Genomic DNA, 18,242 nt, shown 5'->3' with positions numbered 1-18,242 from the left:
TGAATACTTAGTGTTGAAATTTATATATAGAGTATATAGAACTGAAAATTTTACTTTGAAAACCATCTATTTGAATTTATGTGGTTTTAACTCCCCTCTTCTAATGTTTCACTAATTCAGATAAAAAAATACTGAAAATTATATGAATTAATTAATGAATTAGTCAAATTCTGACCTAAAAATTCATGTCAGGTTAAAATATCAAGTAGCTTAAATTCAAAAAGAATTTTAACTCAAAAGTTTTTATATTGGAATTCGTTTGAAATTAAGCAACTTGAATATACTTAAAATATACTTATTAGAAACTTGGACTTTTTAAATCCAGATTCATGAACCCTGTGTGTATAAAATGACAAAAGAGGGAAATGACACTGGACACTAGTGTTATAGTAAAGTCAATGTTTATTTCCACATTCTTCACCAGGTTTCGTCATGGTCTGTACATCTGTTAATCCAGTAACAGAGGATGGCGTCCCCAAAGGGCCATCCAGTCAGAATGCATTGATATCACAGCTAGCATGAATGTTCTCATTAGCAGTTTAGCTCATTCATTTGGCCTTGTTCAGAGAGATTTATTTTGTAAACATGGACATTGAGAGGAAATCCTGATAGAATTAATATAGAAAGGCCAACGTTATTAACAACATCTTTCTTTTGATTAAACTGTATAAAACAGGCAGGCATAAACTAACAGTAGAACACAAGCTCATATTGAACCATTCTAGGACAAGTGCAGTTTCACGACATGCAGTGCTTACCTAATCCATACTGAAAGTACTGCTCGTAAAGACCAACATCACATCAGAGTTCATAGTACTTCCTTTGCAATAGTATGTCAGACCACAGACGCTGAAGTTTTCTTCCCTGTGTTTCCACTGTAGGACAAAGAGGGATCACAGCAATTTCAAAGAGCAACCTCTGAGAATACCCAGTATTCATAGTCTGAGAGAAGAGAGAAATGACACCTGAAGCCTTTGTCGAGAGCACTGATCTGCCCTCGGTACAGTGTGTCGTGAGTAGGATGGCAGTGAGACCCTGTTGTTTTCATGTGCTGAACTACGAAGAGAAAACACATTTTAGAAGACAAACTGTCTCTGGAAAAGTCACACAACTGCCTAAAACTGTCCCTATCACATCATATGATAGCTCTATAAATGATTCTTATGGACCAGGGTGTTGTATCTTGGCTCTGAGCCCTCTCACTGAGTTAAATTGCCTGAGAAGCTAAACTCTTTACATTGAAGTCCGTTTAAATCAAAGTTGCATTCTGCATAGTTTCAGTGAAAAGTGAATTAATTTCCCTTGGAATAAATAACACATCTGTTGCATAGAGGTTTGATGCACTCCTAGAAAAGCCTGTGAGGATGAAACAAAAAGAAAAAAAAAAAATCCCTTTTTTTTTTTCTTTGTTACATTTGCTGTGACAAACAGCCAGGTAGATTGACTCTCATCTAGGAGTGACTCAAACAGAACCAGTACTCGTCCCTGTCTCTGATATTCTTTGAAGAATATTTCAGAAACTTCTCATTTGACACTGTAAATGTTTGCATCTGGAGAAGTGGAGTCAAGAAAAACTGGAGGTAACCTTACAGGCAGGAAATTAAACGAGGGATATCCAAACATGGCCTCTAATTTAAACATTAAAACTATTTTATACCGCTGACGGAAACAAAGTAACCCAAACATTTTCACAAGAAAAATATATTCACATCATATTGCATAAATATGTGCTGGAATGAGGTTAATGAATATAGATTAATAGAATCTCTCTCCCAGTATGGGCTGTATGTGTCATGCAATTAGCCCCAGTGCTCAGTAACGGATGAGGGAAACAAAATACAGAGACATGAGTTTAAAATAATTTCCACCTGTCATGAGTCAATAAATTTTTTTCTGCAAAAAAATGTAAGTGGTACTGTTTACCCATTGTGAAGGTACTGCAGCCTTACAAAGCAAGTGAATGCTACACAAATTGCATGAAGCAGAGGTTGCATTATCTGTGTATGATGCTCTATATAATATTAACCCACTTTGATGTTGTAATTTATCCATAATCAGGAAAACAAATACGTCTTTGCAGGCAGAATTCAAGTAATGTGACACGTGACTGTTTCATTCTAACCACTTAATTTAACATTTTACCACGATATTCCTTAATGTGATAAGCCCAAAATATATAAGAGGTAACTAATGTATTGTACAGTACAATAATACAATAACAGCAGCACAGACTGAGTTACCATGAGCCAAAGAAACGCTCTGTAACAGAAAGTAAAAAATAAATGACATTGGCAAAGTATTCGGAGTGTAACAGCATAAAGAAAAGAAAAGAAAGCAGATTTAAATATTGGCAAATAGGATGTAAAGATGAATGCATTAAGATACACAACTCAGGTGATGAGGGGGAATGTTTCTCGACTCTGGGCGAATTCAATAGGACAAAACATTCAGAGTTTACCTGCTTACAAACATCAGAATCAAATGCAGGAAATACATGTGGTACTGGTGTGTTTGTAAATCACTTGCTCCTCCTGTGAATGTTTGTGTCCTATTAAAAAGCCTGAGTGATAAATGCAAACACAAATTGTGGAAAACAACCCGCATCCTCTGTAGTAGTGTACAGTACATGTAGAGCTTTGGAAGCTTGGAGTTGGAAAGCAGTAAGCCACAGGACAGAGGGCGCGATCATGGCGCCAGCTGAGGTAGTAGTTTGACTGAATATGAACTTCCCAGGGACCCATGGTGGCAGCTTGAATAGAGAGGTGTAGCTACCGGTAAACCCGAGTCACTGGGCTGGCGGAGTGGACCAGAGAGGAGGGGGCTGTGGCTACAGAGTCCCCACTCCCATCACTCAAGGTCCATGTGCAAAAGATCTTTTTTCCTCAAAGGAAGTATAACTGCTCCTACTAGAATGAACTGTGTTAAATCTCTTTACAACATGCTTTTATGTCATCATCCATACAATGAGAAACATTCTCAACCCTGTTTCCAAGGTTTTCTAGACTGTAATAAATTAGAAACTGATGTAGTTTTTGTTGTATTTAATATCGCAGTTTGTGTGAAGCTGTTCGACACAGAAGATGCTGGGAGTAAAACCAGCTCGGAATGGTTCGCTGTGACCACGGCAGAGGTTAATGATGCTGCTTAGAAGCCAGTTTGTTGTCCCCCCCTTCCCTCAGTGGCCTGGTCCAATTAGGGCAACTTCATGAACAGACCATTATCGATGGAAGGGACAGGCATAGGACAGGGGAACTGAAAGAGACTCATGTCTGCTGTGAGAGCAGCCATCGCAGCAGGATCATGCTCTATCTGTGTCCTCAGAGCAGGGTCGATCTTCTCCAAGCGTCGCTTGATCCTCTTTGCCTCCCTCTCACGTATCAGCCTGGCTTGCCTCTTCTCAGGCGTCTCGTTGGCCCTCTTTAAACGCATGGCCTCCCTGTCTCGCTGCAGCCTGCGTGCCCTCTGCTCCTCCGTTTCCTGCATCCTCTGCATGCGCTTGGCCTCCCGGTCCCGCAGCCTCCTCAGTTCCCTCTCCTCATCCGTCTCACACGCCCGCTTGTTCTTCTTTGCCGTGCGCTCACGCTCTAGACGCTGCAAGCGAGCCTCCAAGGGCTCGTTCTTCCTACGCAGAGCCCATTTTCGCAGCGGCGACTGGGCCTCCACTAACTGCTGATAGGCCACACAGCTGTTGCACACCAGCAGCACCCCGGCAGGATACACAGGCATAGGGCTTAGGATGTCGGGGATAGGAGGAAGGCCTGAGGAAGAGGAGTTAAGAGCATCAGGGATAGATGCGAGCGAAGGCCCTTCAGAGAGGAGACTGTCGGGCAGTGAAGGAAAGGATGGTCCTTGGTCAGAGCCTGTGCACGGCCCTGGGCCTGAGCACGGTCCAGATCCTGGGCCTGCGCCATGGCATGATCTGGGGCCTTGACACTGGCTCGACATGTGGCCAGGTCCCTGGCAGGTACGATGGCCTTGACATAAGTTGGGGCTGGGGTCAGGTGCTTGACATGAGCGTGGACCCTGACATGAACTGGGGCTGGGGCCTGGTCCATGGCAGGAGCGAGTACCGGGCCCAGGGCTGTCCATGGGGCTGCTGGAGAGGGACTGGGACATGGAACAGGTGTCCCTATCATCGCTGACATCCATCCTGGTTGTGTCGAGGACATCTTTAAGCTTCTCCCTGTGATAGGGGACAGAATTAATCAGCTTGGTTAAAGCGAAACATTCTTTCTTCGAAACATGATAATTTCTTCTTTCCTGAATCTGATCTGATTCTGTCTTCACCCTTGAACTGGTCAAACTGCAGCTGAGTGAGGCACAATTTAAAATTTAACTGCTTAGACATGAATGTTATAACTTAATGGCACTTTTTCAGATGTGGCTTTCTTTGTTTCGATTCATATTTAACTCTCAAGACACATATCTGGCACAAAGGGCCCCAAACAGTCACCTCCTACATTCTTTATTTTACAAGTCATATAACAATGTGTTTTTTCCGTCTCCAACACAAATGATGAAATCATACTGCCCACACCTTGTGTCCAAGCTACTGCCACCAGTCTGTACTGTCACATCTTTTTAGATGAGTGACATGACTTTAAACTATTTTGTCTAAAAAAGGAAAAGATGACTCATTTCATCTTAGTTCCCCAAGTATTTGTTACAGAGAAGAGCAACACTCTGTCACCAGACCCGTGGTTAACTAAGAGAGAGGTTGTGCACACTATTAACACCCTTACAGGCGGTGACAGATAACACTATGGGGACAAAACATCAATGACATATGCTTCCAGAGTTACTTTATTCACAGTTAACTGTAGCTGGCTGTAACAACATCAAATGGCTGTTCCACACAAATCTAACATGCAACCTCTGTATATCTTTATATCTGTGTTTATTTATTTTATTTTAATTTAATTTATACGTACTTATGGCGTTATCTATCTTACCTGAAACTGCAAATCATGATAGCTTATGAATATTTTCTTTTCTCTGCTTTTTCTTTTCACTCCAGTGAAATTCACATTACCACTTCTTACAGTGTTAGTCCTTCTACTGTTTGTTCTGACCTTGTCAGTGCTGTTTAAATTTGAGATGTAATAGTAGTTGCTAAGCAACATGCAAGTTTATTTCCATTAAATCTGTCATTCCAGAATTAATTTTATTCATACCTCCTGTTCTGCATCTGGCTTAATCTCACATTTTGAGAACCACTGCTCCATTGTGTTCGAGTGTGCTGCATTATTGACATATTTTCACCTTTTTTATTTTGTAATGTTGTTTGAGGCGCAAAAAGAAAAACTCCATTCAATCTAAATATTTGCCTGATGAAGAATTGTGACCTTTTCCGACTCATTTTTTAATTTATTCGTTTCACTCCTGCCAAAATCATTTGTGATGTTTTATGAGGAAGCAGCACTATTAAAAACAGATTCTCCTGCTGAATCAGTCATGTCTGCTGCCTTTGTCATATGCTGATGAAGGGATCTTTCGTAAGTTACTGATAGATAATGTTTGAAGTATCAATAAACAAACAGCAAGAATATGATAAGTAACAAAACAAAAAAACACTGAGGTAAACACTGTATTTTTTTAAATTCATTTTGTGTATTTGTCTTTTATGTTCTTGAAAACAGTGGAAACAGCTGACTTAACAATTTTAACTGCTTAATTATTGGCAATATGTTATGAATGTGAAGTAAAACAGTAAAACATATAAATGCATCTATATATACACATATATACACAGATTAATTCATCTAAATTATCTGTAAACTTCTTCCACTGAAACACATGAAAGCAATGTGCATTGATGACCTCAGACAAGAGCTACAGTAGAAATGAGCCGAACCTGTTGAAGTTGTTGGTGTCTGTGAATCGTGCGCCGCAGACAGCGCAGTTGGAGAGGCGGTCCTCCGAGTGGATGAGAAGATGCCGTCCAAGTGAGCCAGGCGAACTCAGGGCTCGCCCACACACTGGGCACACATAGCTCTTCGTGTTGCTCATCATAGTCGTGTGCTGTAAAAGACAGCAAAACAAGATAAGAGCAAGAAACTAGGAAAAAAAAAAAAATACACGTTAAAAGTACACCACCAATATTAAGAGATGACAACCGTCTACTTTCCATTGTAGTTGGTTCTCAAAATTTAAAACAAGAACAAAAAAAACAATGTTTGTATGAATAACCAGACACATGAATAACAAAATTAAGTTGAGCCAGTTTTCAAAATAAAGTCTCTAAGTAAAAACTAAATTACAGGACATTTCACATACAGTTTTACAAATAATTTGAGCAGCATTCAAATGTGGTACTATGTGGACTACTCAGTGCCAAGAACTGGTCTTGCCGTTATTTACTTTATCACCATTTAATTACCACTGTAACAGCATACGGTTCACAAGGGTTAGATCGGCAGACGCTGTAGTAATCGCTAAACATTGCGCTGATGGAATGCACACTCATCTTTCAGCAACTTTAAGGACCATAAACTGCGTGGCATTTGCAAAAAAAAAAGAACAAAAGAAAAAAAAGTCAGATCGTCGATGCTGTGAGTTCTGAAAATGCTGAAGTAAGGTATAAATCATCTACTGAATGTGAAGTGACACATTGGTGAAGACACGTATAATGAGAATGGAAGGTGTTGATCACTGAGAAATGAGCGATAAAGAGCCTGTGAGAAGTGATGAAACGCAACTAGCATTTGAAAGAGAGAATTAGTCATCATTTACAACCAGAAAATATAGAATCATCCTTAAAATATTTGAATCTGATTTTTTTGATCATTTGAACTGTAACCAATTTAAGATTGTATTAACTTGTAAACCAACTCTAAGCACTAGATTGGATCACACAAGTCAACACCTTCTCCCAGAACCTGCATTTCCCCTAAGTGCTGATGCTGAAAGCTACTTAGGGAGCTTTAAAGGTGATGACCTACAGTGGTAGGTACCTTATTAGAAACAAGCTGCAATAAAGGATCTGTACTAGATTAGGACAGACGAGACAATATCGTTTTCACCTGGTAGACATGGGAGATGAGCTTCTCAGGGCTGCTGAAATCCAGCGTGCAGAGAGGACAAACAAAGTTGTTGATGTGGTCTGCCCCTTCCTCGCTCTCCTGAGGAAAACCAAGCACCATTAAAACACATTTTGGAACAAAATCAGTGCTATATGCAATATGCTATGTGTAAGTATACCTACATCACAACATCTCTGCAACCTAATTTTCACTTCATAGCAGTGTGACAGGATATCATATCCATTTTGATATTATTTTACAACAATTTGTAAAAGTAGATTAAACCATATTTGAGTTATTGTATACAATCTTATTTGTAGAAGACTCGCTGTTTGTATCTTGACGGGTGTGATTTAAGTATCAAACTGAAGCGGGCCTTTGCGGAGTCATTACTCCTTTCACCTTTCCAGTTGAGGCATTTCTGCAAGTCTTAGATGATGATGTGTTGAGTGTATGAATGAGCAAAATTCTCACAAGCCCCAGTGACTCACTGAGGGTGACATGATGCTGTGTGCTGTCACAGATGTGACTCACACACAAGCTGAAATACAGAACCTTTTCAAACAGAAGGTCTGAGCATAAAACATATTGGTTGCTACCAGGGGTGTTCTCTTCAAGTCTATCACAAGTCCATTCAAGTGTTTGTCATTTTTATTTTCAGTTTTTATAAATTGGGTAGCAGTCTACTTATCAGCCACGACAGCAAGGCTGGTATTGTTTTCACCTTGTGAGTCTGTGTGAGTGTGTGTGTCTCATCATGGCAAAATGTAGTCCTGGAGACACTGTACGACTGACTACTGTAGCGGAAACTACCACAGCGGTGATTTTGAGTAATTTGGCAGGTCTTTACATATCTGTAGATCTGGAGATTTTTTCAGCATGAAGCATCACGATTGTGCAAGCTACAGTCTACAGTAGATGTAGCTGAGATCACAATGAAGGCCAAGCATGAAAATGGGTGTGGTTTGAGCCATGAGTAATGAGTAGTCATGTAATAATGTAGTAATGACTACAGAGTAGTCGGAGCATCAACATGTTTACGGGCACCACGGCTGTTTGATCCCATTGCAAGATGTTCTCTATCTTCCATCAGTTTGTATTTTAAAGTTATAACAGATGATCTGATGAGAAGGAACCACTGTGAAAATGGCACATATGACAGATATCCATTCAAATTATCTGCTATTTTTCTCTAATTTGGGCAACACATTAGCTATGAAAACCACAGTTAAATGGATCTGTGGAGCAACTTAAGCTAAACCCATTAAAACTGCAGCAAATACTGCAATACTACATTCTAATAACTAATATTTCACACAGAGAACATCTATACCCAAATTAAAATTCACATCAACTGCTGCTTCACGCACTGGTGATGGATGACAAAACCTCTGGCTATTAAGCTTATCATCACCACAGCCTACAAAAGGCTTGCCACCATTGCAGCCACATTTCTAAACATGCTAGAAACATACTATGCACCACATAACTCAAAATGAAACTGGGCCTGCAGAGAGATGAAGGGCAGATCCTTGTCAATAATTTATCTCTGTGGAGTTTTGTTTGCACGTTCATGCCGCACCACCGCAGTGTAATATATATAGGCAGCACTCAAACTTATTAAAGACGAGGCCAAATATTATGAACAAAATAAACAATACCACTATGAAAAGAACTAACACTGTGGCACCATCATAAAAACACACTAGGATTAATGTGCTCATTATTCTTCCAGCCCATTTTTTGATGTTTGGTGGGGGTACCAGCCCACTCACCTCTTTGACTCCCGCTCCTTGTAGGCGGCACTGTGTTCTCTTGGTGGTCATGTGGTCGTCAGCTGAGGTGTTGGAGGACGAGTCTTCACCGTGGTTGTCAGGATCACTATCGCTGTCTTCTATGGAGGCAAACACAGCCCTATCAATACAGACAGACAACAAAACACAGAGCAGGGCTTACTCTCACTAACACCCCTCAGTCCGAGGATGTTCCTACAGAGTCCATCCCGTCCTTCTCTGTCCCGTCATTTTATCCTGTACCTGAAATGCTATCCTGCCCGTGGACTTCCTGGGAGTTGTTGCTGCAGCATTCACTGTCTTCGGTGAATTCGTCCCTGCCATCCATGTTAATAGTGTGCTGAAATCCTGTGATGCCTGAAGTGTGGAATGGCCCTGGAGATAGAGAGACAGTAGCAATCGGAAGATAAGTGTTTCCCATGGGCACGGTGGACTGTTCGGACTGGAGAGAAAAAGTGAGGAGATCTCCCGTGATGCTATTAACAAAAGTCAGGGGATTGTATGGGCCACACCTACAAGAAAATATATGGTTAAAACATGAGTAGTGAGCGAGATACAAAAAAAGAACAACATTTACCGTATATGATATATATGACGATATACATCTATATCATATTGTCTATCATCAGAGATTTGGCAGTAGACCATTTATATTGTGTATCTGCCTGTTTAATATTGTGGGTGTATTTGCCCATGATTGTTATTAAGTTTTTAATATCATTTTTGCATCAATTTAATAAAGTGCTTTGACATTTTTCATATTTACTTCTAATCTACTGGATTAGTCAAAAACAGTCATTCCTATCTGGTTATATTCCTCTAATGATTTTACACAAAATGTATTGTATCACTATACTGTATATATGCAATAATATACAGTAATAATATATATTGTATAATTCCAAGCTAAGTACTAAATGAAACTGGTATGACAGGCAAAGAACTGGAATTAATAAATAGCTATAAATAAATAACTTTTATGTTTGTAATTGCATAAAAAGGTGTGGAGCACATGAATGGAAAAACAAGCCTATCTCTGAAGTTTTGCAATATAGAAGACTGTTTTTGAATGACAATGTACTGCAATTTCCTGCATACCATGAAGAATACAGGCAGTGGGTGTCTGCACACAGACAGACGCCCCTATGACTGTGTACCATAGAGGCAGCTCCTGTCGTTGAGGAAATCATTTCACAAACAACCTGCTTTTTAAAATAAGATGAATCATGATATTTAGTATGGAGCTAATGAGCTAATGTCAAGAAATTAAGTAAATTAAGTGAGAAGCCTTCTTTTACCCATACACTGCATCCTGCATGAGTGCTTTATCTCCTTTGCCACATAGAAACATTTACTGTTAAAGCATACCACAAGAAGGTGTGAATTTTTCAACACAAGTGCAGTCACCTATAGCTGAGGGCTCTTGTTTTGTCCATGATGTTAAAATTCTTTAAGATTTTTGGAGGACATAAAATGTATCCAGGCCTCTCAGAACAATTTGCGATTTGGTTAATGATCCATGGTGAATGGAATGATCCAGATTATTGCAGTTAACAATATATGGCAACAAAAGAGAAACCTATAATCGGAACAACACAGTCCACCAAAAAAAGAAAAAAAACAAAAACAAAACTCAGTTATTTATACAATTCTACATTTTTCTCAAGACTTCTTGGATTCACTGAAGACGTGGACCACGAGACATTCTTCATCGATAAGGCTGCTTTCATATGAACAGTCCGACACTGGAACGTAATGAATGCTAAGCCAGCAAGGCAAGCTCACTAACATACGTTAGCACACACGTTAACTTCATTTGCATCCCAACCCCCATTTTTTCACACACATATACCCTCACAGATACATGCCTGCTCTGTTCGACAGCTATGCTGCAGTCCCACAGGGGAAGCAGGCTGCACTATTTTCCTCTAGCTAACTGCCTTGCAACTCACTGTGTTTCTCTCTATCTCACTCTCTCTCTCTCAGTACCACCCACACACTGAACAGCCTGGCTCGCCCTCTGTCCTCCCTGCTTGTATGTAGCTCTAGCTACCTCCATATCTATACCATCAGCTCTGAGGGGGAGGATAAAGCTTCATACCATGACAGCCCATATGTGGCTCATTTAACTCCTTGTGATGCTATTCTTTGCTTTATAGTTGCCCTGGTGATTGCAGGATTCGATAAAATACCTTCACTTTTCTTATTATTACACTTGACCCTGCAGGCCTATATTTAACTGCCAAACACTGCTTTATTGGAGACATTTTGTTTGAAAGCTCCTCTGGTATTCACAAACAAGAACGTCCCACTTCCACTTCAGATAGCTGAAATTAATGAAAACTTAAAATCCAATTTTCTTCCCCCGTGTGCTCTCTCTCCATTAACACAGAGCAGAGATGGGAGAGAGATCCTGACTTCAGTTACCTGAGTCTGACAGAAGTAATTACAGCCCTTGTCACAATCCTGAGGTATTGCACGCACATACACACGCACACACACTCGCGCACACACGCACACACACACACACACACACACACACACACACACACACACAAACACACACACTCTTTCTGTATATTGGAGGAAAACAGAAGTATAATCTTGAGGTTTGTCAATCTACTATTTTGCTACTATTGGCTGCTACTGGCGAGAAGTTGGTATGTGAACGCAGTTTGGGCACTTTTCCCACAGAAATGCAAGCATTCATAGCACTGGTAGAGTGGGGTCGGAGTATTGAACTATGAACTACTACAACAAGCTTGCTTCACGGCACATAGCCAATGATTGATGTGTGAGAGATACCCATCCCCCCACTGCTAGGGCTCTGTCTGTACATCTGTCTCTCCTCGACCCCCCCCCCCCCCCCCAGTCTCTGCCACTGTGATGTTATCTCTGAGTCTGTGTGTCTGTAGGCAGGAGGTGACGCAGTGTCTGACTGAATCCAGACAAAGAGACAAACTCATCAGCCAACAGACACACAGAAGAGGGAGAGAAGAGGAGGAGGAGGGAGGGGAGGGTATGGGGGGGTAAGCGCGCAAAACAAAACAGACAAAAGATAGAATGCCAAAACTCTACTCAAACACCAAGCAATGGGGGTCCTGTTGAATTCACCCCCCCCCCTTCTTTTCAGCCGCCGTCCCCTCCAAAACACACACACGCAGACACACAACACTGTCTGAATCTGCAGGAAGTGCAGGGGCCTCTGTCTTCCATCCCCACACACACACACACACACACACACACACACACACACACACACACACACACACACACACACACAACACACACACACACACACACACACACACACACACACACACACACACACACACACACACACACACACACACACACACACACACACACACACACACACAGGATGGTGGGCCAGACATCTGATCAATTCTCACTCTGATTAACTGGTGACCTGATATTACAGAGAAGAGGATGAAGTGATTAACCATTTTTCTTGAAGAATACTTTCTCTGGTTAGTTTGCTGCCTGGTATTAACCTCAGTTCCCCTTGAGTTCTCCTTCTGCTTGGTGATTACAAAAAAAAAGTAATATTTACATACTATGATTCGGCCACAAGACTACACTGTCATCATGAAAGCACACAGCCATCACATATAATCAGGAAACATTTGTGCTGAGGTGCTGCAGCACATGTGGGGGAAAGATCTTATTTTTGAGTCTTTGAAAACCAAGTTCAGAAACTTGAGAGAAACAGGTGCACGAAAGGCTGGACTTAAAACTGTACTTTTCACATGAGATGAAATGTAATAAACAAAAAGTTCTGTAAGCAAAGATGTGTCCACTTACTCAAAAATATTAAATGTTTGTAATTTTTAACTTTTAACTCAAAGAAACAGAGTTTTTCAGGGTGTATACTGAAACCACAGTAGTAGATCCACCTATACTGTTACACAAACTAACTATTTATGTCAACCTGAAGGACTCATTCCCCTTTTCTGCAGAGAACATGCAGTAACTTCGATCCTAATTAACTCTTATATAATGCTGTTTCTCCTGGTGTTGTTGTACATCAAACTTAAGGAGGAAAACAAATAACAACACAGACAGGACTGATGTATTATTGTCTGGAATTCCCTTTGTGTGTGTGTGTGTGTGTGTGTGTGTGTGTGTCGGCCCGCCCGCACGCCTGCCTGTCAGACTGTCTCCCTGCCTGTCTGGTCTGTCAGTCTGTCTGTCTGGTCTGACGCTCTCTGGGGGGGGACAGCTCTGTGCATGTGATTCATAATTCACATGAAAAGGCAGGTACAACAATCAAGGCAAAGCAAAAGAAATTCAATGCACACAACATGGTGCCTGGACACTCCAGTGATATGGCAGGAGGTACGGCTTGTCAGTCGAAAAAGTGTTGTGGCATTTGTCACAGCATGAAGTGCACTAACATATGCTAACACTGCATTGTATGGGGCCCTCCTGAGAGTTTTCAGCTCCCACTCTGGGCTCTTATAGAGGTGTTACAGAGCAGCAACTGAGCTAATTAGCTCACAGGGATTACTGCAGTCGCAAGTGCAAGATGTATTTCAACAGCAGTTTAAATAAACTATGTTTAGAAAGGAGGGCTGCAGCACACATAACTTCAGTAGATTACACTGGGAAATCCCCTTCTGCGGACTGAGGAGTATTTAAGAGGTCAGCATGCTGTCCACCAACAAGGGGATCTAGGGGGCAGAAAGGCCAGAGGCAACGCCACGAGGGGGGGCAACACCAACAATATACCCACATCAGGGGTCTCCCCAGAATTCCTGCTATCCGTTTCAATACAATCAATTTGATATAAATTGGAAGTGGAAAGATGATACTAGAGGCTGCAAACCAACTAACGGTTATTTTCATTATTGATAAATCTGCTGATTATTTTCTCAATTAATTGATTAATGATTAGGCCCATGAATGTCAGAAAATAGTGAAAATTAATTTCCCACAGCCAAAGATGACATCTTCAAACAGACTACTTTATCTGACCAACAGTCCAAGCCTTACAAATATTCAGTTTACAATGATATCAGAGACAAACAGCAGATACAGAAGCTGACACTAGATGATGTTTGGTGTTTTTGCTTGGAAGGCTTGATTATCAAAATTGTTGCCAGTTAATTCTCTGTCAATTAACTAATCGATCATGAATAGACTTAGTGTAGCAAGAAATACTGTAAATAATTCATTCTAAAAAAGGAAGAAAGGGAGAAACAGAAGCACTGATTTCAGCAAAAGCTGTCATCTTAAGACACAAAGCAATATCACCTGTTTTGAATAACTGGCGCTTTAATCAGTTTTGCTGACTATGTGCTCTCAATTGCTTTCCTGTAATCTTGTACTGAAACTGACATGTCAGAGCAAACTGAACTGACATCAAGCAGATCCTCAGAGTGTAAAAGCTGAAACGCTTGTCCCCTCTGATTACGGTTTAATGTCATGCTAGTCAGGGTGTGACTTTAAGCCTCTTCATAACACCTATGACATATTCTTGTCAGGTTAATCTACAGAAATGAGCAAACAGAAATATGGTTAGCCACAAGGCCTGACATACGCAGACTAACTAGAGGAAAATGTTATCAGAAGGCTTCTTATGAATCAGTCTACTTAGTAAACACACAAATGAATGATATGCATTTTGAATCTCGCAGCATGGCACTCAAAGTTTGCACAAATGATACATTTGAAAACAGAGATGTTTACATGATTAGGTTGCAAGACCATGTATCTCATGTTTGGCAAGAGCTGAACGTGATGACCATCATTCTACATTACCAGTTTATGAATATTGCTTGCTTTAAGTTTGTCAAAGTATTAACTTTAAGTAAGTACTGAATGTTTTCTAATGCTTTTTTGTATGTTTATTTATTTATTTTTACTTATTGACTGGGTAACTTATCATTTCATTTTTTTTTGTATTTACCCAGAATTTAAATTTAATTAATAGTTTACTTCTATTATGTCCATATAACTCCAGAACAAGAGGCGAAATAATCAAAAGGAAAAAAAAAATCATAGCTCAGCCAATAAAGACTCGTGCTGTATTGTCACACTACAAACTACAAGCCAAAATGAAAGTGAGATATCCATCACCACTCTGACAAGGAAACGTTTTCATGCAAACCCAAATCTATAAAAATACCTATGATATTTAAATGTAAGCTGCTAACATAAAATAACACGACAGAGTATGTAATGATATGCCATGATGAACCCTGTGTCTTGATGGTTTAATATATTACGGAAAGTAATTACAACACTGCTCGCAAACGAAAAAAAATAAAAAAAATAAAATCAATATATTCCTGTCAAACAATCAAAGAATAGACGGATAATGGACGTGACATGGATAAATAACTCGTGGAATGGCATTAGACGATACCTGGAATACCTACAGTTAACTTTGAAGGGGTTGGTCTGTTTTCGCCTGGACATATTATTGCCCACTCCCGGTAAGAATGAAAAAAAATGGTATCTCCTCCTCACCCCGGACTGTTACACAGAGACCATCCAGGTGTATTCCGCGCTGTGAGGACAGATGATGAACGAAATACTAATAAATAAAAAAATCTGATCAAATCATTTACTCGGTCATTTTCTTGGGTTAAAAAAAATAAAAAAAACGGATTCGTAAAAGCGTCACATTCTTGCAGCCGTTAAGAGAGCCCCGTCTCCAGCCGACCAGGGGGGTTAAAATTATGTCCAGAGACACACCGAGCAGCCCCGAGCCGCTCCGATCCCGAGTAGCTGGCACCCGCGCACTCACTGCAGCGATGCACGAGCTCAGCTGATCTCTAACGTAAAACCGATGAAGCCACACCGAACAGGATTGTGGGATATGCAGGGGCGATGGGGAGTTCATGTTAAAGATACTCTGCTGCGTTCAAGTCGTGTGGGAGAAAAGACGACGATGTACAAAAACCTCACTTTTTAAAGGCAAGTCATAGTACCTTGAAGTGTGTGTGTGTGTGTGTGTGTGTGTGTGTGTGTGTGTGTGTGTGTGCATATATACACACACACACATATATATATATATATATATATACACACACGCACGCACGCACACGCATATATTTATATATATGTTGACTTGAGGTGACACTGTTTCAGTGACCAAATTGTTGACCAAATGTATATTTGGCATTTCCGTTTTTAAATTTGTTTTAGTAACTGGCCAAAACCATATAGGCTACAATTTTTGATATTCTGTATCTTTAATAAGAATATGGGCTGATAATAATAAGCAGTGTATAAGTCTGATTGTCACTGGGATGCGTCTGACTAAACAGGACTGTGGATGTAGATGCAATGAAAACTGTTGATAGCATGGATTACTCACAGTAACCAGAAAACTGTTTCTGGAAAGCCATATTGCTGTTCAAAATTTTAAATTCTTTTTTTAAAATGCTGAAAGCATGAAAAATTTAATTCCACTCACATCCATTAAATTATTGTTTTGGGTAGCAGCAGAAAACTAAGAGGTAGGTATCTCAAAACCTGGTCTCATTAAACCAAAACCATCAACATGGTTATATACTACTTGTTCTTAAATAAATAATATATATGTTTAGATTATAATACAATATATATCTTTATAATATATTTTTGATTAAACATGTTTTGTTATTTAGATGTACAGACCCTTTAAACTTAAGATGCTGTTCACAGGTTTTGAATTTTACTCAGCAAAGTTATGAGGGTAACTTTGTATTCCTGCGGTGTGAGATAGGCCTGTGTGAGTGAGTGTTGGTAGGAGTGCTGTTTATTCACCCAGATGATAAGCCTCTGGCCAAGCAGGAAGCAGGCCGAAGTTTAAAGACTGTTATAACAGTGCTGCATAATATTCAGAAAAAAGTCTTGAGGCCACATTTCCAATAGGAAAACTCACATTAACTAATATCATCATACACAACAATTAGCATCAATATCTCCACTCACCATTATATGTTTTGCTGTGGAATTTTAAAACCACCCTGTTCATTTTCTGCCACAGTCTGAACAGGTGTCAGTTTATGGGTACTCTTGATAATCTCTATATAAATGTTTGCTGAATATTGATAGCTATGGTTAATAATATCTAACATTTTTCACTGCAAGCCATGTCTTAACGTGTCCTTTACTCCTTAATTCACAGCAACACTTGGGTTGTAATTCTGTCAACAGGGTAATAAAATTTCACTTGTTCCTTGAGAAGCTCTGTTCGTTTCAAGAATTTGCAAGAAATAAAAGTCTGTATCTTGAGACAGGATGGACATTTGTCAAAGTAAGTCATTAGCTAAGATTTTTTTCAGTGTTTCCATATGAAATGAAAACAACTAGAAGAATGTTAGAAGGTACTTTCCACCTCTGACTCCCCATCCAGCAGATTTCCTGTTTTGTTACTACAGTTTTATGATCATTTTAACACAGTCAGGCTCCAAGCACATGCACAACAGGTTCAAGTCCTCAAATCACATAACAATCGCTGCATCTAATCCTAGGATTGTTAAAAGGACATTGGATAATCTTCATATATGACACTAACATTGCTTTTTGTTACACCACTTTGATTGTTGTTTTTGTAATTTAATCATTCATTACACCTAACTGCAACAGTATGTTATTTCCATCTGACTTTACGTTTGATCATAATGACTTTGAATACCATTCCCAACTTGACTAGCTTGATTTCAACCTTAATCTAAATGTTACCCTGTATCCAGCTTTTACTTACTTAGACTTGATGCGGTATCTACAGAGTTAACAAAGCATTAACCAAGCCCAACCTAAGGCACCATTTCTTGGACAGCACAGTATCAACACTAGAGGGCGCTCCCAACCACTGGACTGCTAATGTCATAACATTACATGTAGTCGTCATCACTGACTGCCACGAGTAAACGGACCGCAGCACGACATTGACAGGGTAAAAATGTATTCCTCCGCAAGGATAAGAGAAAATATGCCATCTCAACAAAACAATCTCATCGTGTCATTAAATTTACGACGTTTGCATGACAAGTGACCGATGCTATACATTAACTTTCAGACTGAAAGCCACGTTATGCACATTTATTTAGGGTCAAACAGCCAATCAGATCAATGAGATAACATTAACGTAAGCTAGCTGGCTAACATTAACAAGCCTAACGTTAGCCCTTTATTGTCAATGCGAGAATGATGGAAGAGAAGAAGCTTACTAGCTAGACAGCAACTAGCAAGTGATAAGCAGGATTAAAAGTACAGTCACCTAGCTATATTTCTCATGACCATGAAGACACAATTCAACTATTACCCATGGTGTCCAGTGAACACTGGCATATCAGATGGGAGTCCCGGGCAGAGGTCCTGTGGTACGAGCTAAGGTTAGTGTACGTTGGTGATGAGGTTGTGCTCGGTGCGACAGCCAGTCCGCGCTTCTTTCACAAACCTCTGGGAT

The 18,242-nt window shown here is 40.0% G+C and overlaps 1 protein-coding gene across 6 annotated transcripts; it reads right to left on the bottom strand.

Annotated features, from left to right (window-relative positions):
- Window positions 1-384: 384 nt before the first annotated feature.
- On the bottom strand, window positions 385-18,236 carry znf821 (zinc finger protein 821). Of its 6 annotated transcripts, none has more exons than XM_056384045.1 (6): window positions 18,099-18,236; window positions 9,059-9,190; window positions 8,798-8,916; window positions 7,023-7,121; window positions 5,855-6,021; window positions 385-4,183 (listed from the first exon to the last, which is right to left on the bottom strand). In XM_056384045.1, exons 1-6 carry the CDS (start codon window positions 18,100-18,102, stop codon window positions 3,193-3,195), a joined length of 1,512 nt encoding a protein of 503 aa, XP_056240020.1. In that variant the 5' UTR covers window positions 18,103-18,236; the 3' UTR covers window positions 385-3,192. The 6 variants fall into 6 exon arrangements, with proteins under 6 accessions (XP_056240020.1, XP_056240014.1, XP_056240008.1 ...); XM_056384039.1 differs by lacking the exon at window positions 18,099-18,236 and adding an exon at window positions 15,220-15,647 and having other exon boundaries at window positions 7,023-7,118; window positions 8,798-8,913; XM_056384033.1 differs by lacking the exon at window positions 18,099-18,236 and adding an exon at window positions 15,220-15,643 and having other exon boundaries at window positions 8,798-8,913.
- Between the last annotated feature and the right edge of the window lie 6 nt (window positions 18,237-18,242).

Source organism: Seriola aureovittata, chromosome 1 (genome assembly GCF_021018895.1).
Source record: "Seriola aureovittata isolate HTS-2021-v1 ecotype China chromosome 1, ASM2101889v1, whole genome shotgun sequence".
NCBI lineage: Eukaryota > Metazoa > Chordata > Actinopteri > Carangiformes > Carangidae > Seriola > Seriola aureovittata.
This window is presented reverse-complemented; position numbering and strand designations above follow the sequence as displayed.